Below are 27,999 nucleotides of genomic sequence, written 5' to 3'. Positions count from 1 at the left end.
TTATAGAATGATGTCTCTTAACCCCAGTCACCATATACTTCAAGAGCCTGTACTGTGATAGCAACCTCTAGTAAAGACCCCCTTCAGGATCCTGCACAGTAGGGGGGTAACAATACACCCCGCAAGGGATGCCTCCGCAGGGAGGGGCTGGAAGCCACAGGGGGCCCCGTGGCGGGAAAAGTTTGAGAGACTGGCAACTAAGGGCATAGAGAGAAAACGTATTCTGCTCTCATACCATTGTTATATTGACTGCATGTGTCCACCACAAAGATAAGGAATCATACACACTTTGGAATTTGTACACTGTCCCTGCTCCCTAGGGTTTGTAAAAAAACATCTGTCTCACACTGCAGCAAAGTTATGATGACTTCATGTACAACATTACAAACAAAGGAGTTATAGGTTGAAAAAAAGTTGTAGACCTTCCCTCAGAAGAGATTCCTAGATTCTAATCACACATAGGCTAGTGACCTTATGGTGTCTGATCACAGATACAGTGGAGTGGGTAAGATTGATGTCTGACTGTCACTGTCTCATTGAGAGCTTGTTGTCTCATACTGAGTCCAAGATCCTATAACAGTATCTATCAGTGACATTCTGAATGTTTTGCCAATGTTACAGTGAATACTATGGGCTTGATTCACAAAGCCGTAATAACTCTTATCACGGTCGTGCTAGCGTTATAGCGTGTGCAACTATTTCGCGCAAAATCGCGGCCGTATGTGTGTTATAGAGTGCGCAAAACGCTAGCGCTACCGTGATAAGAGTTATCACGGCTTTGTGAATGAAGCCCTATATCTTATGTTCAGCATGACATTATTGTTCCTCCATATAGCATGTGCTCTCATGTAGTAAAATAATAGGGCTGTGTGTGTATGTATGTACTGTGAGCAGAGCTGCGACGAGGTACTTGTCGGCTGCAAGGGGCTGGAGGAAGCCCCGGGTAAGTAGATCTGGGGGTAGCATAGATTGCCTGACATTTCCTTTAAGACTAAGTGTTTTTATCTGCATGGGGAAAACACATTGGTCCTCAGTTTTCCTGTGCAGAAAGCGAGGGGGGGCCCCCATCCAAAGTTTCGCAGGGGGCCCAGTGATGTCTAGTTACGCCCCTGCTGCACAGAACCCTTCTGCTGCCAGAGCCCCTCTTTAAGAGCCTGTTCTTTCATTGCTAGAACAGTACTAGCAGAGCCTCTCTTCAAGAATCTTATGTTGTTATAATATTCACTCCTTCTAGCTTAAATCCTTGGTAACTGTAATTAAGCCATACTTTTGTCCAAAATGCTTTCTGGATGCAGACAGCATCCTCTGTCATCCCCCCACCCAGGGCTCCTTTTAGCTGCAATTTGGTCTGGGCTAGAGGGTTGGGGCATTAGAAATGGAAGAAGTCTGTCGCGCTTCCGCAGTTTGGGCCGTTTGCGTAAAGAACATAAGCAGTTTATACAGAACGCTGTGGCTGCGCTCCCTGCAGCCTCCTGAGCATTATGCGCACACTCACATCAGCTGTCAGTAGTGATTGAGAGGCTGAACTGTGCAATGCGAGGCAAAGACTTCTTACTTGGGTTTGGGCTTAGTCCAGTACAAATTGTAGCTGAATGGAGCCATGTGGGTAAGGGAGCGGAGGATGCAGTCCATGTCCAGTGTTATGGACACAAGTATGGACACTGCTTATTTAAAGTATATCCGAGGTGAAATAAAAAGTCCAGCTTTACTTGCTTGGGGATTCTTCCACCCCCTAGAAGTCTATCAGTTCCAGCGCTGCAGTTCAGCCACCCTCCAAGGTGCTGCTGCACAAAATGCTCCCAGCCACAGCAGCGTGAATGCAATAGGGCACAGAAGCCAGCAACCCAGCTTAGGTCAGCGGTGTTATGGACAGGAGAGTGGTACCATGGAGGGCAGCCAAACTGCAGTGCTGGAACTAATAGACTTCTAGGGCCTGGAAGAAGCCCCATGCAAGTAAAGCTTAACTTCTTTTTTTTTATTATTTCATCTCGGGTATCCTTCGTGTGTCACCTAGGAATTTCTTTTAAAGAATACCCAAGTGACAGTCAAACATAGTGTTCTTTTTGTTTTACTTGCCTGGGGCTTCTTCCAGCCTCCGTAGGCTTCTTGGTCTTTTGTTGTCCTCCTGGTCCCCTTCCTCGATTCGCTTTTTGGCCCAGTACAGTGTGTAACTTAGCTAAGCTGCGCACTACTGCACATGCGCTGGACTGGTAAGGCACCTCCTTGATCATGCTCTTGTTTCTGGAAGCATTAAATCTTAATGTAGTGCGTATGTGCAAAGAGCTCCTGTCCACAGGAGTGTGATCAAGGAGGCACACCGCAGGTCAGATCAAGCGCGGTAATTACCCACCATGAAAAGCAGACAGAAGGTGTTCGTGTAGTCAGGCCCTCAAAGCGTTTCTTTGTTTCTGGAATGTTTGGGCGGGGGGGTGGCGGGAAGTGCGGTTGGGGGGCCCAGTTCCTTTGCCCAGTATGGGCCCCAGAAATTTCTAAAGACAGCCCTGCAAACAACCTTAGAAAATTTACCTTACATTGACATAGCTATTCCGAATTTATTTTATTCAACAACACTACATTTATTACAATGAAGAAATACATTCTATCTAATGTGTCACTTTGACAAATAGTTTAACCCATGCAACGAGCACTACAATAATACTACTCATGGTTCTCCATTTTTAGGGTATATTTCAATAAATTAGGATCCATAATCAACAATGCTCTATAAAAAATCAAAGAGATTTTATTTACAAAAAACGTAACCCATGCAACGAGCACTACAATAATACTACTCATGGTTCTCCATTTTTAGGGTATATTAGGGTATATTATCAAGCAGCAATCCCCATGCCAGTATCATCTATTTATATGTAAGCACCTATTCAGGATACTGACATTAAGATGCACTTTATTGTAATGCTTTGCACATTTTGTATGTAATAAGGTAAGCTGTATGCACTTTATTGATTTGTTGGTGTGACACTTTGGTTAAGTTGTGGTCTGTGATACATATCCCGGTTTTCTGGGTGTGTGCTACAGTCCACAATTCTAATTAGTATATTGTGATGATAGACTCTCTTCGTATATTATGGCACTGAGCACTTTTTTTGTAACACTGGATAGTCAGTACCTGTTTAGCTATGGTCATATAGTGATTTATGAATTTGATATATTAATTTGACTGGCGGTCCTCATTTTGTAGGACATATGGGGGTATTTTATGGATTTTAAATGTTTTGTGATTGTGGAGTAATAAAGATTTTTTCATACTTTGATATATGCATTTGGATCGTTTTTATAATATTGGGCTCTATTTGTGAGGGGTACTTTTCTTTTTGGTAAGATTACTTTGACAAATAGTTTCTTTATTCCAGACTGAAAACTTTTTTAAGGGATACTTAAGTTGCGGAGAACAAAAATCAGTTTTACTCTCCTGGGGCTTCTACCAGCCCCCCTGCAGCCGCCCCGTGCCCTCGCAGTCACTCGCAGATCCTCCTAACCCTTGCCGCTAGCTAGTTTCATTTTCTCAGACAGGTTTACTGCGTCTGCACAGGCCTGGCCACGCACCTTCTTATTCACGTTCCAGTCTGCAATAGCGCCCTGCGCAGGACGCTATTGGGGATGGGAACGCAAAGAAGACGCGTGGCCAGGCCTGTTGGCAAAACGAAAGTAGCTGGTGGCGGGGGACCGGAGGATTCGTGAGTGACTGCGAGGGCACGGGGTGACTGCAAGGGGCTGGTAGAAGGCCCAGGTGAGTAAAACTATTTTTTAACATTTATTAGGTCGAATTACTTTCATACAACCAACCACAAACCATTTAATTTCTGACAGAATTGATGTAATTTTTCCAACCTTTATGATCTATTTTTATCAAGAAAAATGAGAATTTCGTTTGAATTTATTACATGAAAAAAATATATTTTCTCTCAATTTTTTTCACCCAGTCACATCGCTTTAATTTAATTGGGGTAAAATCTCTAACAGAAAAATTGTGTATATTAGTGGAGATAGAGTTTTTAATGACACTTTAACATGCCTGTAGTATTATAATCCAGAATATAAACAACTCCTATCCCAAATCTGTGACATGGGAACTATAATTAGGGGAGATTTGTAGCACTGTTTTCCTCTCGTTTTGAATTGGAAGCTGGTGATAGGCAGCATGGCCATGAAGGCTGAGCAGCACTGAGCACAGTGACTAGTGAGGAGAAGATACTGAGCGCCACTCCTATGTAGGACATGGCCCCCGCCTCTCCCTCTCCCCTCCCTGCAGGAAGTGAGTGGAGGAATGAAGCTGAGTAGCCCGTGAAGTTACTGGAACTTCTGTACACAACAGCGAGGGAAATAAGGGCGAGCAGTCGGCAGCCTGGAGAGACCGGAGACTGACCAGTATGGTCCTGAGGGTGCAGTGAAGGCATGGACCTGCAGCCATGGATCTGGGCGCTCTGTGCCCTGCTGGTGCCCGGGGGGCTCTGCAGAGAAGGTGAGGCTGCCAGGGTGCCATGGATCCCTTCCATGGAGAAACGTAGAGATGGGTTAGGCCGTGAGCTGGAGTGTGACAGTGTGCAGGATACATATTGATACATGTGATTTTATGCAGAATAACCAGTATAGTATATAACCAGTATATATAATAGCAATGTCCCAGTCGGCCGTTCTTGTGAACGCTGAGATTTGCCAGGTGATTGACAGGTAGCTGCGTGTGAAGAAGATCCGAGAGAGGAAGTGTGGGATCCATGTGACTGCAGAGAAGAGGTCACCTACTGCACCCATCTGTTAGCTCGCTATTAGTGAAAAGTTCCAGAAGAAAGTTCCATGGTTATAGTGTTGCTGACTTTCCACACAAAAAAATAGGATTAGATGTTCTTTGGCATTGCGAAAAGTTGTTCTGTTGTCTCTTGCTAGGAATTTGCAGTGTGGATTGCCTCATCCACATAAATACTAGGTAGAATCTGGAAGCTCATATTTACATGTGTGTTAGGTAGGGGTGAGAAGCAATTATTTTGTGAGTTGCTAGCCTTATACAGGTTTATAATGATCTTTATGGCAAGATCGAGTAGTAGTAGTAGTAGTATTGATGTTGTGCACACAATCTGGCGCTCCTGTTGTTGAGGTGACCCAGTGGGAAACCTCATTATTATTATTATTTATTGTATTTATAAAGCACCAACATATTACACAGAGCTGGACAATACATATATACAAGGATGACAGACATAACAAGGTTATACAAGGGAACAGCTCTACAATCACAGCAATCCACTACAACTTGAAGCATTCTATTCGGACGAACAGTGTGTGCGTGATTATTACCTAATCAAAAACCTAAAAATTCTAGAGGGTGCTGTCACTGGAGAACTGTAGAAACAGCAAGCAACTATGCTGGAGGAATTTCCTGCTGGGCCTCAATCTCAATTAGATTTTGCCAGAAATCTGAAAATCATACCACTAGCATGTTCTTTTTTGATACATTAAAATGTTGCCTTAAAGCAGGGGTCCCCAAAAGTTTTGGGTCGAGGGCCGGGGCAACATACTTCAGACTGCTGGGGGGCCGGAGTATACATAAAATGATGTCTTTGCGGGCCAGACAGTGAAGCATACCCAGGTGACAACTTGAAGTCCAATTGGACAGCAGTGTCATCTGATGTGGAATTTGATTGGAAACCAGCAAAATGACTGCTTTCTGGCTTTCATGTGGATGGATGGTACCAGCACTGCTATTCTATATGTGGACCACCAATATTTAAAGATGTAGCTGACCGCATCTATAAGTAACACATTTTGTGTGTGGCCGGTAAAAAAGCCTTAGGGGGCCGCATTCGACCCGCGGGCCGTAGTTTGAAGTCCACTGCCTTAAAGGGTACCTGAGATCAGCCTGATGGGGGCTGGAGGAAGTTCCAGGTATGTATAACACTTTTCTTTTTGCTCATCTCAGGCTCACTTTAAGCTAAGTAGATAACTGTCACCCAGAAGGGGTCAGTAAACAATCCCTTGTGCAATAATTTGATGACTGATGTTGAACAGACACATCGCTAGCCTGGAGACTAGCAATTGGTTCTGTTGCTATGAGGGGAGGCAGAGAGATGACGAGGAGGGCATGATGGAATGGCTTCCCGCTGTCGAGGGGGACAGCAAAAACAATGTGATTGGGACTGCTTGGGTGTCATTAAGGATCCGTCATGCCAGATCATTACAGGACAACTGTAATGCGAGGTATATGGAGGCTGCCATATTTATTTCCTTGTAAACAATACCAGTTGCCTGGCAGTCCTGCTGATCCTCTGCCTCTACTACTTTTAGCCATAGACCCTGAGCAAGCATGCGGCATATCAGTTGTTTCTGACATTAATGTCAGATCTGACAAGATTAGCTGCATGCTTTTTTCCTGATGTGATTCAGACACTACTGCAGCCAAATAGATCAACAGGGCTGCCAGGCAACTGGTATTGTTTAAAAGGAAATAAATATGGCAGCCTCCATATCCCTCTCATTACTGTTGTCCTTTAAGTGACATTAGGTGGTCAATGTACACACACTTGATCAGTGAACAATCGTTGGACAATTCGTTCATTATCGACCGTTTAATTAGATCGTGTCTGTACCTTTAGTGGCGAAGACCTTTACATGCATTATATTCTTTGACTTTAGTAAATGTACCCATTCTCCATAAAGGGATGTGTCACACTGGTAATCACTAAAGTGCATTTGATATTACAGTAGAGACCATTGTTGGTGATGGGAGCAATTTGACTCCACCATAATCTCAGCGCAGATGGCAGTGAAATCAGAATGCAACGCATACGATTGCACGCCATCTGCGCCGCTACCCACCGCGCTGCTGATCCCATCCATAGACAGTGATGGGATCAGCTCTGCGCAAAATGCAGGAAGCAGTACGCAAGCGCATCATAGCGCATCGTACTGCTGCCCAGTGCAGTAGATGTGAACGGCAGAAGGGCTGTCTACACCCTTCTGCCGTTCCTGCGTGTCACCATCTCATACGTGCTTCCAAATGCGCACGGAAACGCGTATGATGTGAACAAGGCTTAAAGTGGTATAATATTGACAGCTAGCGACGACGCAGCATCTTGCGCTTGTGTGTAGCGATGTTTTTTTCACTTCCTGGCATCACTCAGAAAGTGCACTCTGTACCCCCCCCCCCCCCCCAGAAATGAATAAAAACAATGTATTTATTCATTGAAAACGCTCAGAAAATCGCTTTTCAAAGCACTTTTTCAAGCGCTTGGGGCTCTTTCACACTACAGGCAGCGGTAAAAGGCTAAAACGCTGCGTTTTGGCTGCTGGCACTTTTAAAGCGTTTTAACGCCAATACATTAGTATCAATTGTAATGAGAAACGCCACGGTCAGCCCTAAAAAAGCTCCTGGGAGCTTCAAAACGCAACGCTCCAAAACGCAGCGTTAAGTGTGAAAGGTAACATGAAAGTCTATGGACTTTCATTATACCTAGGAAAACGCCAACTTCGGCCGTGGCGTTAAAACGCCGAAAAAGCCCTCTGGTGTGAAAGGGCCCTTAGCGATTTTCTTATCCTTTCTATTGAATCACAAAAGCTCTTAAAATGGTGCAGGAGCTGCGTTTGCGATTAGATAGAAAGCTCATCGCTCATGTGAGAACACTCACATAGAGCAATATTGCAGAAGCTCTTTTAAGGCAATTTTAAAAACCTCCAGCGCTTAAAAAAAGCAAACAAGCCCTAACTCAGGTGGCTGCTGTATTGTGGAACATAGTGGTAGCAGACTGTAGACACCCTTGCGCATGAGCCCTAGTAAAAAAGTGAGACGGTTGCTTAGCATGCAAAGTAGCTGTGACGAGAACTTGCCCATTTTAGGTACGAAAGGTGACAGAATGAACGGCTTTCTTGCTGCTTGCACTCTGAATCTCAGCCCTTACCATCATATGAGGCAAGTCCCTAGGTGCTGAGTAGGGTCACATGGAGATGCGGATGCGTGCAATGATAGTGCAGCTCAATCATTGCATTCAATTTGTGAGAGTACAGTGCATAGGTAAATAACCGTGAAAGGACCACTATTGCAAAACATGTTTAAAATGTAAAGTCCAAGTATATGCCTATGTATAAAACTGCACATTTGTTCCAGAGTAAAATGCTTTATAATTGTATTTTTTTTTCTATGTCCCTGTCAAAATAGGTTGAAAAAATATGACAGGTTTTGGGCTAGTCCATCTTCTAATGGGGATTCTCTGGGTTTTCTTTATTTTCAAAAGCAGTTACTGAATGGCAGGTGCGTTGTTCAACTGCCAGAACAGTATACAGTGAGTAGGGAAGCTTGCCAGCATCTCTGTGCAGATCCTTTCCATGGAATGCTTTTGTAAAGAATGAAGAAAAAAAAATACTGAGAAAATCCCCTGTGAGGAGATGGACTAGTCCAAAGCTTGTCAGATCTTTACTGGCTACTGTAAGGGCTTGTTCACATTAAATAAAAACGCTTCTGCAATGTTGCTCTATGTGAGTGTTCTCACATGAGCGATGAGCTTTCTTTCCAATCGCAAATGTGGCTCCTGCACCATTTCCTGAGCGATCGCAAAGCGCTTGAAAAAGCGATTTGAAAAGCGATTTGCCCAGTGCTTTCAAGAATAAATACATTGTATTTATTCAGTTCCAGGTCAAAGAGTTCTCTTCCTGAGTGTTGTCAGGAAGAAAAAAAATTGCTGGACAAAAGCGCTTAACAAGCGCCAATCGCTCTGAAAGAGAAGGGAAAATCTTAGAGCTTGCAATTGCGCTAGCGATTTATAATGTGAACTAGGCCTAAGTGATTGCAACACAGGAGATATATGATTTATAGGGCATTTTAATTCAGGAGAAATGCTTTTCTTAGAAAGTATATTTATACATGAATTTAAAATTTTACATTTTTTGCGATAGCGGTCTTTTAAATTAAATCAGTCATTGATACCCATTCAAATCCTTAAAGGAAGAGTGAAAAAAGTCATCACAAGTCTCAATTTGTAAACTATAACAATCCGTTTCCAATACTCAATTAGGGAGTCGATTCTTCTTGATTCTTAGATAAACACTGCTTCTTTGGAGGCTGATATGCTTTGAGAGAAAATGTTTGACAAGCAGGTTGGCATTCCAAACCAGATGGTTTACCACTGTGGAAAATGTTGTACATAACCCAGAGATGAAAGGAAAAAAAACTTGAAAATATTAATGTGCTTTCCACTTCATGTCAGATTGATTGTTATTTCTATAGACACAAACTAGTCTTGTTTTGAATGTGATGAACGTTATGCAGAATCACAGGCTTGCTGTATTCACAGACATAGAAAGTGAATTGCTGGAGAGTCTTCTCCTCCTTCCCTGCTCAGTTTACAGGCTCTTCTCTGGACATCCTTAGTAGAAGTAAACATGTCATGCTCTCCCAGCTGCACTGACACACTATTATGCCTTATTTATAAACCCTCAGTATGTTCTACACGCATAGGACGTCATGTGCAGCCAGGCTAGATGTGGATAGCAGATCAGGGATTACATTGCAAAGGACACCCGCATGCAGTTGCTGAGATTGTATAGCTCTGTGATAGGGAGGGACAGGTGGGTGTAACCTTTAGGGGTGCTCATAGGTCCCCCACTTCATTAAAATAATGTGGTACTTCTTCAGGCAGAGCTGTGGGCTAAGCACATACACTGAAACACATATGACATTTAAAAAGGCTGTAATTCTGTGCAGACAGTAGAATTCACTCAGCGCTCTGCGCTCCGGGTATGTGTGTCCTTCTCTGTGAGCAGATGCCTTTTTTAAAACCATAGTATCTATCTTTCGTTGCAGTTTTAAAAGGAAAGGATGTTGTCTGTGGTTACCTCAATTTCTCCATGCTCCATCGATAACAAATCTTTACACTACTCGGTCATCACCGGTTACCATCATTAGACCATCTGCCATGCAGGGCTGTGGAGTGGAGGAGTTGAAGCAGTTTAAGGTTCCTGGAGTCGGAGGTTTCATAAACTGAGAAGTCGGTGTGAGATGATTTTTGTGCCGACCCCACAGCCCTGCTACCATGTATGCCAATGCTACACCACTGGGTTTGCTAAAACCCTTATTGACCGTACACAGCTAGAGGTCTACGTTCCTTAGGTCAGACTATTCTTAAGCGATTACCGTGTAATCCTTATCAAGTTAGTTTGTGCACCTCTGTTTTTGTGTTGGATGTTATTATTGCATTCAGAATTTAAAAACCATAAGGTACCAATGGGCTTGATAATAAGATTCTTATTTAGTATTTTTATAGCACCAACATCTTCCCCAGCGCTGTACAGAGTATATTGTCTTGTCACTAACTGTTCCTCAGAGGGGCTCAAATTTCGATTCCCTACCATAGTCATATGTCTATATCCTGTAGTGTATGTATCATAGTCCAGGGCCAATTTAGGGGAAGCTAATAAGCATATCTATATGTTTTTACGACGTGGGAGGAAACCAGAGTGCCCGGAGAAAACCCAAGCCGATACAGGTAGAATATACAAACTCCATGCAGATAGTGCCCTGGCTAAGCTTCGAACTGGGGACCTAGCACTGCAAGGCGAGAGCATTAACCACCACTCCACCATGCTGCCTATTATTGGATCTACCAAAAACCCACCCTAAGGCCTGGAACCCACTGAAAACCGCAAACGCAAAACGCAACCGCTAGCGTTTTGTCTGAGCGGTTTGCAAGCGGATTCATGCGCGTTTTTGGTCGTGTTTTGCAACATTGTATTTTTTTCCCCAGCGGGTGCCTAGCGTTTTGCGTTTTGCGTTTTTATCCTGATTGGTCCTGTGAATTATTTTTCATTTTGTTACAGTGTGCTGAACCGCAAAACGCTAGCAAAACCGCTCAGTTTAGGTTTTGCTGAGCGTTTCCGCTAGCGGTTCAATACTTTACATTGAAGCGCTAACGCTCCCAAAATGCTGCATGTCCTGCGTTTGCGTTTCTGAGAAACGCAAACGCTCCTGTGGAAGTTGCCCCATCCATTAACATTAGCCCAGCGTTTTGGCAAACTGCTAGCATATCGCAGTGCTGCCAAAACGCTGCCAAAAGCGCTCCTGTGGGTTCCAGCCCTAAGGGAGCTTTTAAAACCACTATCAGCATTTAGCATTGTGATTCCTATCGATTGCGGATCACAAAACCCTAGGTACATTCAAACTACTGGAATCCACGGCAGACATTTCAATTAGTGCCATGCGTTTACAATGTCATTGTTTTCACAATTGCTGTCCTGCTGCATTTTTGCTGTGCTTGGGGAAAATTGCATAACAGACATGCTACTATGTCATTTTATCACAATTTGGGAATTGAAATTATTTTCATGCTGTGTTTTTTTCCTCCTGTTGGAAATTACAATTGCACCACACTTGCACCATACACCCAACTTTATCACAGCGGGATCACGGTAGTGGAAAATAGAAAGAACTGCAATCACACTGAAATTGAGAGCCCTTTCACGCCGGCTGGGTTCTGTTTGGTTTTTGAAAAGGATTGCGATTTTCTAAACGCAAGTACAGTAACGCCCCAATTGGAATCATGGGAATGCATTCACACTGGATGCATTTCCAATAGTCTAAAAAGGCAATCATAGTTCTGCTGCATTTTACCTTTGTTTTACATAGTGCAATTTGCAAAATGCGAAATGCGAAACACAATTGCGTCTTGCTATTTTGGGTGTGAAAGAATTTCTCAGTGGAAAAGGGCCCAAATGGTTGTTGTTTGAGGACTGATTGCTCCTGGTCACTAGAAGACTATTTTTTTCCCTTTTACTGTTAATGTCTGGGAGCCGAAGTGTTTTATACAAGATAAACAAAAGCCTGGCTCGTGATACCATTTTGTGGTTCTTGTTCACATATGGTCTGATCTGGGCATAAGGAGAAATATATCCAGTGGGCTCAGAAAATGTGTATAAGTAAACAATCTTGTAAGTTGGCATCCTATTAGATAGTGGTATCTAAATATTTGAAATCAGACAGAATGAGGACACTATTTTTGTTGCTCCTTTTTTCCATTTGTAATCTCTCTTGAATTTCTGCATAGCCATTCAGGTTGCCTGCAAACCCCAAACTACAAACCCCACATGTACATTTCGATTCACATTTTTATTTTTAGTGTGTGAATTTAGTTATCCTTCCACAGTGTCTCATAATAGCTTTATTCAGAGCTGGTGCCAGAGAGGATGTATATACTTCAATCTAGTCTTTATTGAGCAAATTTAGAATGGTCTGTTTTCTTCTTAGTCATTTTTGAACACAGGTACGAGGACTGGCACTTGCAGGAATAGGTTTTACTCTCCCAGGTGACAGATTGGTTCAGAGCGTTTATACAGACATCACTAGCCTCCTGGAGAGAGAGAGACCACAGCATAGTGCATGACTGAGTGGGAGGGATAAGGGGGAGAACAATTGCCTCAGCCTTCGGTCGGATTAGATAATCCAGCGTTTTTTGTCGCTGACCTGTCAAGGCTGCCATACACACTAGATCAGGCATGGGCAAACTTGGCCCTCCAGCTGTTAAGGAACTAGAAGTCCCATAATGCATTTACCTTTATGAGTCATGACTGGCTGTAAGACTCCTGCAATGCATCTTGGGACTTGTAGTTCCTTAACAGCTGGAGGGCCACGTTTGCCCATGCCTGCACTAGATTCTCGGCAGAGGAGGTCTCTGACGAGAACCATCTTCCTTGTGTACTAAGATATTTTGTTGGCAGACAGGATTTTTACCCCAAACCTGCAACTATGACAGAGCTTGCTGACACCGAACGGTACGTTTCACTCCAAATCTCCCTGAGCAGATGTCCAGCCAGAAGTAGTCGGGCAAATTTTCCATCCTCCCCCTGCTGCTGACCCGTGAAAAGGGAACCCGCTGGACCTGATTTCTGCTCACCACTAAGCTGTAAACATTTTAGTTGCACTCTTTAATTGTAAAAAAGTGTCTACAAGTGTAAAATGGAGCAGAGGCTTGTGGGTATGTTATACCATATTGTGTGTTTATTAGCTAGTCACCAAGCACTGCTGTGGGCCTTAGACAATGGCTACAGCAAATGGCAGTTAGCACTGCTATTTTTGTTTTGTCTTTTTGTTACTACATGCTTCGTAAAGAAGAAATTCTATAAAAATGTCTGTGAAATATTGAATCCATTTTATAAATAATATCTTAATATATTTTATTGTTGGTTATTTTAAAGTTTAACTTACAGTATCTGGGGCTTTTACTGCCCCCCTGCAGACATCCTGTGCCCGCACCGGGACAAACCGATCATCTGGTCCCCTGCAGCGAGCCAGTTTAATTTCCAGTCGGCAGTCGCTGCGCCCGTGCGGCTCTGGCCATGCGCGTCCTCGCTCACGCCGCCATTGCCGTCCTGCCAGTTGGCAGAAATGAAACTGGCTCGCTTGGGGGGACAGGAGGATTGGTTTGTCCCGGCGTGGGCACAGGATGTCTGCAAGAGGGCCGGTAGAAGCCCCAGGTAAGTTAAAATCTTTTTTTTTTATTGTTTTATGTATTGCCAGCCATGTGTACATTGTTGCCCAGACAGTGTAACCCCATAATAGTGGGCAGTGGCGTAGCTAAGGAGCTTTGGGCCCCAGTGCAAGTTTTACATTTGGGGCCCCACCAAGCACTCTATACATAACAATTCATATGGCGCAACAAAACCTGTCTAGGACATCCACAGCATAGAGTTCTCCTGTCTACTAGCACAGTTAGTAGACTGTGGGAGAGGAAACCATTGCTTATTTTTATATGAAAAAATATATATTTTTATGTGAAAAAAAAATGGAAAACAAATGCTTTCCTTTTTTAACATTAAAATAAGTATACAGGCGATCCCCTACTAACAAACAGGTTCTGTGTCGGGAGATTGTTTGTAAGTTGAATGTGTTTGTAAGTTGAGTGTTAAACATGGTGAATAAATTAGTTACTTTTGGACAACTCTGGATTTAGATATACAGTATAATGTTTTTTTCATTGTTTTTAATGTGCTTCTAAAGTGTTGTACACTACTTATAACTGTTTATACAATACTGTAATATTTAACAAAAATATATAATAGAAAACAGTATTGTATATTTTGTACATGAAGACAACTTTATTTGTACCTCTGAAATGCTGTAACTCAAGTTGTTTGTAAGTAGGGAACTGTCTGTATTCCTGTATACTGTAAAGACATTGCTGCGGTTATTTCACCTGTTATGTAGTAGACAAGTGCAGCTGCCATTGCTGATGGCTGGGATCCCGCTTTTCATTCCTGTATACCATTGTGGGCATTGTGAATGTGTGGTTACGGTTTTATTTCTTTTTGTCCTTGGCTGCTGTTTGGGGCTGGATAACTCTTGCTTGGCCTTTACACTCCATAGGAAGGAAGAATGGGCTACTTGGTAGAAAGCGGAATAGCTCACCTGTATAGTCAGAGAGAGGCCCACTTGAGTCCATTTGTTTTTCGTATGTTATGCGCGTGTTCCCACCCGCTGGCCACCATAGACTGCCAGCACCTGCTAACAGTCTATCGGAATCATGTGATCTTATGCGGCAGGGAATCATCTTTTTAAATGCGCACGTCATGCGGATGAAAAATCACAGACTTATGAACGATTGCACAAATCGTCATTGGAAAGCCTTGCACGATTTTGTGCACGCTTTTTAAGAAGTGTGGCTCCAACCTTATATTTGGTAAACGGTCAACTGAAGCGATTGCGAAAGCTCAGTTCAAGCCACAAGTCTTCACTGAATGTATTTAGCTTTTATGCTCTTCTCTCACTTACAGCACTTCTTACTAGCTATGGAGTCCCTGAGTGCAAATATTATTCTGCCTGCTGTCTCTAATGACCTGAAATACTCATGATTCATCATGCACTTTCTGTGCTACCTTCTATAACCTTGTGTTTTGCCTAGGCACAAAGTGAAAGGGGACGCTCAAGATGAAATTAGTTATAGCTACAGGTGCTTTGACTAAAGGCCCTTTGATTGGTGTGAAATGGACTACAGTAATGTAATAGGTCCATTTTCAGAGTGTTTCGGCCCTCTGGCATCTACACAGAGTTAGAATATGGTTTGTAGCGGTGCATTGTGGGTAACCACAGATGTTCACCTAAAGCTGAATTATTGCAAGTACCTTTTGCAATGTGCCTTTTAAGAAGGCAAATCAGACCAAGCATTGCTTTTTAGTAGGAGGGCTTTTCTATCTCTTTTAGTCCCCTATACTTTCCTAGTGGTGTTGGGTAACCCCGAGCTGCTTGGTTACTGTGTTGTACTGGTCTAAGCCCTATCCATAGAGCCATATCAATCCCTGCCATGCACTGAGGAGGACCAAACGTCTGAAACAGGCTTTCTGATGGGTGGATGTGGCTCTGTAAAATTAAATGCTATAGGTTTGCTATACACCAGCAGATCTGGATGCTAGCCTGGCTTCGGGGCATAAAAAAATAATTTGCATATTCAGTAGCGGTGCATTGTGGGTAATCACAGATGTTCACTTAAAGCTAAATTATTGCAAGTACCTTCTATTTTAATAAGGTGAATCACACCAAATATGGTTTGTAATGACCCTGATACTTTGATGATCATCTCTAGCACATTTGGAATCATGTATTGCAGAGTATAGTTAGCTGTTGGTGTTTGTACTCTTTAATCCCACTTCACTCTTTGTTTAAAAGATTATTTTTCACAGGCTTCTCGCTGTGCACGAGCCCACACAATGCTGGTAGCCATATGGAATAGTACTGTGGCCTGACACTCTGAATATGGGCAGATTGTCAGCATGAGGTCAGGGACTGTGCGGGTGGTATAGGGCGCTGTGCCACATTTGTAAGCATTGGATTGTGTGGAGGAGGATTTGATGTGCATTTGTTTGCTGTTAAAGTCGGTAAGACAAGGGGGACTGTTAGGCCAAGTCACATGAGAGATGCAGGAGCTGCAACTAATATCTGCATCCAGATCCTAAACAGCTGCTTCGCGGTTATCCAGTGCGGCTGCTTACTGTAGAGCCGCAGGGATAAGTTAGGTCTCGTTCACAATGATTGTTTCCCTGGTATTTTCTGCCAGAGATAATCTATACAAAAAAGTTAAAATAAGACTATTTTCATGGCATCTGCCTATTGTTTTAGAAGCATCTGCCACTGTTTACTACAATACCCCTTTTAACCTTCCAAAAATGCTTAGGAAAAAACGCAATCTATTTAACCACTTCAGGACCACAGTCTTTTCGCCCCTTAAGGACCAGAGCCTTTTTCTCCATTCAGACCACTGCAGCTTTCACGGTTTATTGCTCGGTCATACAACCTACCACCTAAATGAATTTTACCTCCTTTTCTTGTCACTAATACAGCTTTCTTTTGCTGCTATTTGTTTGCTGCTGCGAGTTTTAGTTTTTATTATATTCATCAAAAAAGACATGAATTTTGGCAAAAAAATGACTTTTTTAACTTGCTGTGCTGACATTTTTCAAATAAAGTAAAATTTCCTATACATTTGGGCGCGAAAGTTATTCTGCTACATGTCTTTGATAAAAAAAAAACCATTCAGTGTATATTTATTGGATTGGGTAAAAGTTATAGCGTTTACAAACTATGGTGCCAAAAGTGAATTTTCCCATTTTCAAGCATCTCTGACTTTTCTGCGCACCTGTCAGGTTTCATGAGGGGCTAAAATTCCAGGATAGTACAAATACCCCCCAAATGACCCCATTTTGGAAAGAAGACATCCCAAAGTATTCAGTGAGAGGCATGGTGAGTTCATAGAAGATTTTATTTTTTGTCACAAGTTAGCGGAAAATGACACTTTCTGACAAAAAAAAGAAAAAAAAAAAGTTTCCATTTCTTCTAACTTGCGACAAAAAAAAATGAAATCTGCCACAGACTCACTATGCTCCTCTCTGAATACCTTGAAGTGTCTACTTTCCAAAATGGGGTCATTTGTGGGGTGTGTTCACTGTCCTGGCATTTTGGGGGGTGCCTAATTGTAAGCACCCCTGTAAAGCCTAAAGATGCTCATTGGACTTTTGGCCCCTTAGCGCAGTTAGGCTGTAAAAAAGTACCACACATGTGGTATTGCCATACTCAGGAGAAGTAGTATAATGTGTTTTGGGGTGTATTTTTACACATACCCATGCTGGGTGGGAGAAATATCTCCGTAAATGACAATTGTTTAATTTTTTTTACACACAATTGTCTATTTATAGAGATATTTCTCCCACTCAGCATGGGTATGTGTAAAAATACACCCCAAAACACATTATACTACTTCTCCTGAGTACGGCGATACCACATGTGTGGCACTTTTTTGCACCCTAACTGCGCTAAGGGGCCCAAAGTTCAATGAGTACCTTTAGGATTTCACAGGTCATTTTGAGAAATTTCGTTTCAAGACTACTCCTCACGGTTTAGGGCCCCTAAAATGCCAGGACAGTATAGGAACCCCACAAATTACCCCATTTTAGAAAGAAGACACCCCAAGGTATTCCGTTAGGAGGATGGTGAGTTCATAGAAGATTTTTTTTTTTTGTCACAAGTTAGCGGAAATTGATTTTAATTGTTTTTTTTCACAAAGTGTCATTTTCCGCTAACTTTTGACAAAAAATAAAATCTTCTATGAACTCACCATACTCCTAACGGAATACCTTGGGGTGTCTTCTTTCTAAAATGGGGTCATTTGTGGGGTTCCTATACTGCCCTGGCATTTTAGGGGCCCTAAACCGTGAGGAGTAGTCTTGAAACCAAATGTCGCAAAATGACCTGTGAAATCCTAAAGGTACTCATTGGACTTTGGGCCTCTTAGCGCACTTAGGGTGCAAAAAAGTGCCACACATGTGGTACCGCCGTACTCAGGAGAAGTAGTATAATGTGTTTTGGGGTGTATTTTTACACATACCCATGCTGGGTGGGAGAAATATCTCTGTAAATGACAATTGTTTGATTTTTTTTTACACACAATTGTCCATTTACAGAGAGATTTCTCCCACCCAGCATGGGTATGTGTAAAAATACACCCCAAAACACAATATACTACTTCTTCTGAGTACGGCGATACCACATGTGTGACACTTTTTTGCAACCTAGGTGCGCTAAGGGGCCTAACGTCCTATTCACAGGTCATTTTGAGGCATTTGGATTCTAGACTACTGCTCACGGTTTAGGGCCCCTAAAATGCCAGGGCAGTATAGGAACCCCACAAGTGACCCCATTTTAGAAAGAAGACACCCCAAGGTATTCTGTTAGGAGTATGGTGAGTTCATAGAAGATTTTTTTTTTTGTCACAAGTTAGCGGAAAATGACACTTTGTGAAAAAAAAACCAATACATATCAATTTCCGCTAACTTGTGACAAAAAATAAAATCTTCTATGAACTTATCATACACCTAACAGAATACCTTGGGTGTCTTCTTTCTAAAATGGGGTCACTTGTGGGGTTCCTATACTGCCCTGGCATTTTAGGGGCCCTAAACCGTGAGGAGTAGTCTTGAACCCAAATGTCTCAAAATGACCTGTGAAATCCTAAAGGTACTCATTGGACTTTGGGCCCCTTAGCACAGTTAGGCTGCAAAAAAGTGTCACACATGTGGTATCGCCGTACTCAGAAGAAGTAGTATAATGTGTTTTGTGGTGTATTTTTACATATAACCATGCTGGGTGGGAGAAATATCTCTGTAAATGACACATTTTTGATTTTTTTTACACACAATTGTCCATTTACAGAGAGATTTCTCCCACCCAGCATGGATATGTGTAAAAATACACCACAAAACACATTATACTACTTCTCCTGAGTATGGCGATACCACATGTGTGACACTTTTTTGCAGCCTAGGTGCGCTAAGGGGCCCAACGTCCTATTCACAGGTCATTTTGAGGCATTTGTTTTCTAGACTACTCCTCACGGTTTAGGGCCCCTAAAATGCCAGGGCAGTATAGGAACCCCACAAGTGACCCCATTTTAGAAAGAAGACACCCCAAGGTATTCCGTTAGGGGTATGGTGAGTTCATAGAAGATTTTATTTTTTGTCACAAGTTAGTGAAAAATGACACTTTGTGAAAAAAACAATAAAAATCCATTTTCCGCTAACTTTTGACAAAAAATAAAATCTATAAACTCATCATACACCTAACAGAATACCTTGGGGTGTCTTCTTTCTAAAATGGGGTCACTTGTGGGGTTCCTATACTGCCCTGGCATTTTACGGGCCCAAAACTGTGAGTAGTCTGGAAACCAAATTTCTCAAAATGACTGTTCAGGGGTATAAGCATCTGCAAATTTTGATGACAGGTGGTCTATGAGGGGGCAAATTTTGTGGAACCTTTCATAAGCAGGGTGGCCTCTTAGATGACAGGATGTTTTGGGCCTGATCTGATGGATAGGAGTGCTAGGGGGGTGACAGGAGGTGATTGATGGGTGTCTCAGGGGGCGGTTAGAGGGGAAAATAGATGCAATCAATGCACTGGGGAGGTGATCGGAAGGGGGTCTGAGGGGGATCTGAGGGTTTGGCCGAGTGATCAGGAGCCCACACAGGGCAAATTAGGGCCTGATCTGATGGGTAGGTGTGCTAGGGGGTGACAGGAGGTGATTGATGGGTTTCTCAAGGTGTGATTAGAGGGGGGAAATAGATGCAAGCAATGCACTAGCGAGGTGATCAGGGCTGGGGTCTGAGGACGTTCTGAGGTGTGGGCGGGTGATTGGGTGCCCGCAAGGGGCAGATTAGGGTCTAATCTGATGGGTAACCGTGACAGGTGGTGATAGGGGGTGATTGATGGGTAATTAGTGGGTGTTTAGAGGAGAGAAGAGATGTAAACACTGCACTTGGGAGGTGATCTGATGTCGGATGTGCGGGCGATCTATTGGTGTGGGTGGGTGATCAGATTGCCCGCAAGGGGCAGGTTAGGGGCTGATTGATGGGTGGCAGTGACAGGGGGTGATTGATGGGTGGCAGTGACAGGGGGTGATTGATGGGTGGCAGTGACAGGGGGTGATTGATAGGTGATTGACAGGTGATCAGTGGGTTATTACAGGGAATAACAGATGTAAATATTGCACTGGCGAATTGATAAGGGGGGGTCTGAGGGCAATCTGAGCGTGTGGGCGGGTGATTGGGTGCCCGCAAGGGGCAGATTAGGGTCTAATCTGATGGGTAACAGTGACAGGTGGTGATAGGGGGTGATTGATGGGTAATTAGTGGGTGTTTAGAGGAGAGAAGAGATGTATACACTGCACTTGGGAGGTGATCTGATGTCGGATCTGCGGGCGATCTATTGGTGTGGGTGGGTGATCAGATTGCCCGCAAGGGGCAGGTTAGGGGCTGATTGATGGGTGGCAGTGACAGGGGGTGATTGATGGGTGGCAGTGACAGGGGGTGATTGATAGGTGATTGACAGGTGATCAGTGGGTTATTACAGGGAATAACAGATGTAAATATTGCACTGGCGAATTGATAAGGGGGGGTCTGAGGGCAATCTGAGCGTGTGGGCGGGTGATTGGGTGCCCGCAAGGGGTAGATTAGGGTCTAATCTGATGGGTAACAGTGACAGGTGGTGATAGGGGGTGATTGATGGGTGATTGATGGGTAATTAGTGGGTGTTTAGAGGAGAGAATAGATGTAAACAATGGATTTGGGAGGTGATCTGATGTCGGATCTGCGGGCGATCTATTGGTGTGGGGGGGTGATCAGATTGCCCGCAAGGGGCAGGTTAGGGGCTGATTGATGGGTGGCAGTGACAGGGGGTGATTGACGGGTGATTGACGGGTGATTGACAGGTGATTGACAGGTGATTGACAGGTGATCAGGGGGGATAGATGCATATAGTACACGGGGGGGGGGGGGGGTCTGGGGGGGGGTCTGGGGAGAATCTGAGGGGTGGGGGTGATCAGGAGGGGGCAGTGGGCAGGGGGGGGGGATAAAAAAAAATAGCGTTGACAGATAGTGACAGGGAGTGATTGATGGGTGATTAGGGGGGTGACTGGGTGCAAACAGTGGTCTGGGGGGTGGGCAGGGGGGGTCTGAGGGGTGCTGTGGGCGATCAGGGAGCAGGGGGGGGGGAAATCAGTGTGCTTGGGTGCAGACTAGGGTGGCTGCAGCCTGCCCTGGTGGTCCCTCGGACACTGGGACCACCAGGGCAGGAGGCAGCCAGTATAATAGGCTTTGTATACATTACAAAGCCTATTATACATATGTGCAGCGGCGATCCGGGTGGTAGTAACCCGCCGGCGCTTCCGAACGGCCGGCGGGTTACTACGAGCGGTGGGCGGAGCCAGTCCCCGGCGGCTGATCGCGTCACGAATGACGCGATCGCCGCATAGCCACTCCCGCAGCCGCCCCCGCCGATGGGCGTATTGCGGTCGTTTGGGCCCGGACTTTGCCGCCGCCCATCGGCTGGGGGCGGTCCTCAAGTGGTTAAAGTGTACCCGAGGCAACATGTGGCATAAGAGAAACATGTATTTACAGTGCAAAACATATTAATAACCACAAGAAGGTTGAGGGTGAGTATATGCACCCTATGGAAAGAAACACAGAGACAACGGGAGCCCAGATGGTGCAGTACGTCACAGAGATTGATAAATAAATTAAATGGTGTTGAAATAATACTCACAAAGGTGGGTTGCAGAAGGGCAACCGACCTCTGCAGGCAGGTGGAGATGCACAAATCCGACTCCACTCGGGGTACCAGGAGACCTGGAGAAGGTCGCTCTCTTGAAAAAACTCTTACACACTGGCAAACTAGGTAGTGTCAGAGACCACCAGTGGTCAGGTGTAGGAGCACCTCACGGATGGGGTGAGACACAGTAAAAAGGGGGAAAGAGGCACCCAAGGTGAATAAAATACATTAAAAGCAACTAAAATATAAATAAATTAGGTGGCTTACCTCAATGATGGCACACCCATATAGGAATGGATATTTATTAGTAAAAAAAAGCACAGGCAACGCGTTTCATGGAAACTCACCCACTTCCTCAGGCCAAATAAAGTGCCACTAAATGCCGGTAGCAGGATTCAAGGCGCCTTGAATCCGGCTGCCGGCATTTAGTGGCACTTTATTTGGCCTGAGGAAGTGTGTGTGTGTGGGGGGGGGGGTCCCACGAAATGCGTTGCCTGTCCATCCAGTGAGACCTATGCTTCCTGTGTAAGCTGCTGCCTGATTTGCTGGGGGAATTGCCTTTCATCTGTGACTTGCTTGTGCATGGCTGCAATGCTACAGTATCATCCAGGCTGCACAGAAAGAGACAGAGGAGCACACTATCAGTTCTGTACCTGCATTTACTGGCGAGACCTATGCTTCCTGTGCAAGCTGTTGTGTGATTATTGCTTGCAAATTTGGCAGTAAACGTGGTTGATTGGCCCAGTTCCAATCTCATTGACCATCTCCACTACCAAACAAACCCCCATATAAACTGGCTCCAGTGTTATCATAGATTTCTATAGGTGACATCTTCCTGGCTTGTGAATCAGTCCTTAGCTATAATAGTGTGGCGTAGCTCTCAGCAGCTGGATTGGATGACATTCGCAGCAATGTGTCAGAGAGACTAGTTACAGCTGCAACAATTCTGGTTTCATTTGGCCCTAAATCTAGCCATACCTGGGCCAATAACTGTCCAATCTGGCAAGCAGTCGATTACTTCTTGATAGGTTATTGGTCGAGCAATAGCGATTCATTTTTTTTTCTTCATGCGTTTTTCTACAGCAGTATATTCAGAGAGGGAGAAAGGGAATGCGTTTTTCTGCAAATGCATTTGTGTGGAGGTTTTTTTTATGCATTTGCAGTATTATATCTGTGTTTCACTTGCATTTTCATTGCATTTTTTTCTTGTTTTTGACATATGCATTTATTTCATTCACTGTCAGGAACAAGATACAGCAGCGCTAAACACAATAGCCATCATTTACATAAAAGAGGTAGGCAGAGGTGACACGGGCAGAGGGAGACACTGTGGGGAAGAGAGGAGGTACAGGGGTCAGAGATGGCACAATGTTTTGACTTATGGACAGATTCAGCTTAAGAACGAACCTGCATTCCCTATTGCATTTGTTAACCGGGGACAACTGTAGAAGGAGACAAATTGTGAGGGACAGTTAGTGACTTGATTATATATACTGTATAAAAACATGTCAGCACTATACAAGTAGTAAATCATAAAAACTGCTATCTACCTGCCAATAGCCTGATGCCACTGTGCTCCCCCTCATCCATAGTCTGTCATGCACTAGGGAGATATAGGCACAGCATGGCCTGCAGTTTTAATTTTCTAAAATGTATTGTAGAGGTGATCTAGGGGCGCAGTTATTGTGGAAAACATCCTATTCATTTTACTGCTTTATAGTGCTACAATCACTTCTAGCAATAATAAGCTTGTCAGTCTGTTATGTTTCTGCTTTGTGTAGTAAGGGCACAAGTACTGGGACTAAGCCATACATGACAGGGGAGAGTCATTTCATCTGTTGCTGGAGTTTTTCTTTTAAGTTCAGATATTAGAACTGTTTTGTATCTGTTAAGCTGGCCACTAACGGTCCAATTTCTAGCGAAAAATCGTTCGAGCGATCAGAAATTCTGATCGGACGAAAAATCGTTCACTACACCATCAACTAACCAATCATTGCTTCCGATCTATCACGACCACCCAAAAAATCCAAATTTTCGTTCGACGAAAATTCATTCGGGCGACATTTTTTTCACTCGTTCATAATCGATTGTGTCCACCAATGGAGATTATTTACAACCAATCCGATCAGAATTTCTGATCGCTCGAACGATTTTTCGCTAGAAATTGGACCGTTAGTGGCCAGCTTAAAGTGTCAAAAAAAAAAGGTCAGCAGAAGTTGAACTGAATTTCATTCTTGTTTTGTGCGCTTTAGTTCCTGTCAGAGATCCATTCTCATGACGCCAGCTATACATCCCTCCAATCGGCAGTAAAGAGGGGGGCGTGGCTTCATCCTGCTTCCTCCCAGAAGCGACTGCAGGGGCAGGGCTGCTGTGATAACATAACAGCCCATCTCCAGGAGAGAAGCTAACTGGCTGGATTCAGCAATGTGAAGTAATTGCTGTGACAATCACCTGCTAATCCCGTCGTATTTATGCCACAGTTGCCATACAGGTCTCATCCGCTAGAGACTTCTGGAGGCAAATCCACTGTGAGCACAAGATTGATTGGTGTGCCCATACATGATACAATCTTGATTGTGTGCACAATCGGTAAAATAAAATTATTGGAAATATAATATGCTACCAGCACTCTTCATATTTAAAACGAGCCAAAGAGACCTCGGAACTAGCTTCCTGAAAGGAAAACTGTTGATTGCAACCTAACTAGCCAAATCAACAATTTATAAAAAATAAGACAATGCGGTAGTGTGTCAGTGTAAATCTAGCCATACCTGGGCCAATAACTGTCCAATCAGGCAAGCAGTCGATTACTTCTTGATAGGTTATTGGTCGAGCAATAACGATTCATTTTTTTTTTCTTCATGCGTTTTTCTACAGCAGTATATTCAGAGAGGGAGAAAGAGAATGCGTTTTTCTGCAAATGCATTTGTGTGGAGGGTTTTTTATGCATTTGCAGTATTATATCTGTGTTTCACTTGCATTTTCATTGCATTTTTTTCTTGTTTTTGACATATGCATTTATTTCATTCACTGTCAGGAACAAGATACAGCAGCGCTAAACACAATAGCCATCATTTACATAAAAGAGGTAGGCAGAGGTGACACGGGCAGAGGGAGACACTGGCCTCAATTCACGGAGCTTTATCAAACACTTTATCAAACGTTTGATAATTTACCTCATGGGTAAAATCTAATTTTGAATTCACTAAGGTGTTATATATTTATCGAATGTTTTACCGATAAAACGTTCAATAAATATATAACACCTTAGTGAATTCAAAATTAGATTTTACCCATGAGGTAAATTATCAAACGTTTGATAAAGTGTTTGATAAAGCTCCGTGAATTGAGGCCTAAGGTGTTATATATTTATCGAATGTTTTACCGATAAAACATTAGATAAATATATAACACCTTAGTGAATTCAAAATGAGATTTTACCCCTGAGGTAAATTATCAAACGTTTGATAAAGTGTTTGATAAACGTTTGGTAATGCTCTGTGAATTGAGGCCACTGTGGGGAAGAGAGGAGGTACAGGGGTCAGAGATGGCACAATGTTTTGACTTATGGACAGATTTAGCTTAAAGGGAAGGTTCAGGGAGGGGATTAAAAAAATAAAAATAAATTTCTACTTACCTGGGGCTTCTTCCAGCCCGTGGCAGGCAGGAGGTGCCCTCGCCGCCGCTCCGCAGGCTCCCGGTGGTCTCCGGTGCCCGACCCGACCTGGCCAGGCCGGCTGCCAGATCGGGCTCTTCTGCGCTCCATTTCCTGGCGCTTCTGCGTCCCACGCCGGCGCGCTCATGTCATCGGACGTCCGCCGGGCTGTACTGCGCATGCGCAGAACTACTGCGCCTGCGCAGTACAGCCCGGCGGACGTCCAATGACGTCAGCGCGCCGGCGTGGGACGCAGAAGTGCCAGGAAATGGAGCGCAGAAGAGCCCGACCTGGCAGCCAGCCTGGCCAGGTCGGGTCGGGCACCGGAGACCACCGGGAGCCTGCGGAGCGGCGGCGAGGGCACCTCCTGCCTGCCACGGGCTGGAGGAAGCACCAGGTAAGTGGAAATTTATTTTTATTTTTTTAATCCCCTCCCTGAACCTTCCCTTTAAGAACGAACCTACATTCCCTATTTCATTTGTTAACCGGGGACAACTGTAGAAGGAGACAAATTGTGAGGGACAGTTAGTGACTTGACTATATATACTGTATAAAATGTTGCAAAACATGTCAGCACTATACAAGTAGTAAATCATAAAAACTGCTATCTACCTGCCAATAGCCTGATGCCACTGTGCTCCCCCTCATCCATAGTCTGTCATGGACTAGGGAGATATAGGCACATCATGGTCTGCAGTTTTAATTTTCTAAAATATATTGTAGAGGTGATCTAGGGGCGCAGTTATTGTGGAAAACATCCTATTCATTTTACTGCTTTATAGTGCTACAATCACTTCTAGCAATAATAACCTTGTCAGTCTGTTATGTTTCTGCTTTGTGTAGTAAGGGCACAAGTACTGGGACTAAGCCATACATGACAGGGGAGAGTAATTTCATCTGTTGCTGGAGTTTTTCTTTTAAGTTCAGATATTAGTACTGTTTTGTATCTGTAAAGTGTCAAAAAAAAAGATCAGCAGAAGTTGAACTGAATTTCATTCTTGTTTTGTGCGCTTTAGTTCCTGTCAGAGATCCATTCTCATGACGCCAGCTATACATCCCTCCAATCGGCAGCAAAGAGGGGGGCGTGGCTTCATCCTGCTTCCTCCCAGAAGCGACTGCAGGGGCAGGGCTGCTGTGATAACATAACAGCCCATCTCCAGGAGAGAAGCTAACTGGCTGGATTCAGCAATGTGAAGTAATTGCTGTGACAATCACCTGCTAATCCCGTTGTATTATGCCACAGTTGCCATACAGGTCTCATCCGTTAGAGACTTCTGGAGGCAAATCCACTGTGAGCACAAGATTGATTGGTGTGCCCATACATGATACAATCTTGATTGTGTGCACAATCGGTAAAATAAAATTATTGGAAATATAATATGCTACCAGCACTCTTCATATTTAAAACGAGCCAAAGAGACCTCGGAACTAGCTTCCTGAAAGGAAAACTGTTGATTGCAACCTAACTAGCCAAATCAACAATTTATAAAAAATAAGACAACGCGGTAGTGTGTCAGTGTGAGGACATGGAGATCTTAGCATAAATCAGAATAATCAGATATACAAGCAAAACTGGAACAATGCAGTTAGTTTTATTATAAAAACTATACACACAAATTTACATTAACACTGGCAGACAAATATGTCTGACAGTAGAACCGATTGGTTGAATAGAAGGGATTGGAGAATGAGGTAGAAGGTCTGAAAGTTCAAGATACGTTGTGTCTGGCTGAGTCCACTAAGCGATAAAGTCTTTGCACTGAAATAAGTATGCGGTTGGCCAGTGTCCTGCTGGCCTGTCGATGATGCAATTTCGACAACAGATGATATACAATGGGCCATGGACTATGTGTGTCCCTGGGTTTTATCAGGGCTGTGGAGTCGGAGTCGTGGAGTCGGAGCAATTTTGGGTGCCTGGAGTCGGAGTCGGGAAAAAATGCACCGACTCCGACTCCTAATGAATTCATACTGTAATTAAAATTTAAAATATGATAAAATGTTCTATTTCTCAGATAATAGTCATTAAAAATAATGTATATATACAGTATATATACACAGTAATAGCTGTGTTCAGTCGACAAAAATAAAATAAAACAATCAAAATTAGTTACTTGTGCTGCTTCAATAAAGCAGTACCCATATTTTTAAAGTCAGATATAAATATCTGATTGTGACTGTACAGTATATATGATGTGTACACAGGGATCTCATATATATACGAAATAACATCTATGTTGTAAGTATAAAGCCTGATGTGTAGCCGTGTCACTAATAGAGATGGTCAATGAGATAAAAATAATTCTGCATTGATGCTGGTTTATGCAAATGTATGCACTCTCTTTGCTCATGAAATCAAATAATTTGATATGTTAAAATTTGGTTTGGTGACTACAAATTAAAGGGTACCTGAGACTGATGAAAAGAAAAGTGTTATACATACCTGGGGCTTCTTCCAACCCCCTTCAGGCTAATCAGTCCCTCGCTGTCCTCCTCTGCCACCTGGATCTTCTGCTATGAGTCCAGGTAATTCAGCCAGTCAGAGCAGTCTGGCTATGTGCCGCTTCCACAGCCAGGAGCATTTTGCACCTGCGCAATAGTGCTGCGCAGGTGTAGTACGCTCCCAGCGGCGGAGTGTGTGGATGCGCACTACACCAGACTGGCTCAAGCATCTGGACTCATAGCAGAAGATTCAAGTGGCGGAGGAGGACAGCGAGGGACTGATTAGCCTGAAGGGGGCTGGAGGAAGCCCCAGGTATGTATAAAA

General features: G+C 43.7%; 1 protein-coding gene across 1 annotated transcript in view; it reads left to right on the top strand.

Annotated features, from left to right (window-relative positions):
* The first annotated feature begins 4,256 nt into the window (after positions 1-4,256).
* Positions 4,257-27,999, top strand: part of ERBB2 (erb-b2 receptor tyrosine kinase 2) — a 188,202-nt gene continuing 164,459 nt past the window's right edge. Inside the window, exon 1 of the mRNA XM_068262978.1 lies at positions 4,257-4,483. Coding sequence (XP_068119079.1) covers positions 4,417-4,483 — 67 coding nt within the window. The 5' untranslated portion in view covers positions 4,257-4,416. The remainder of the gene's footprint in view (positions 4,484-27,999) is intronic.

This window comes from Hyperolius riggenbachi, chromosome 12 (assembly GCF_040937935.1).
Source record: "Hyperolius riggenbachi isolate aHypRig1 chromosome 12, aHypRig1.pri, whole genome shotgun sequence".
In the NCBI taxonomy this organism is placed as follows: Eukaryota; Metazoa; Chordata; class Amphibia; order Anura; family Hyperoliidae; genus Hyperolius; species Hyperolius riggenbachi.
The sequence above is the reverse complement of the archived record's forward strand: the minus strand, read 5'-3'. Positions and strand labels throughout refer to the sequence as shown.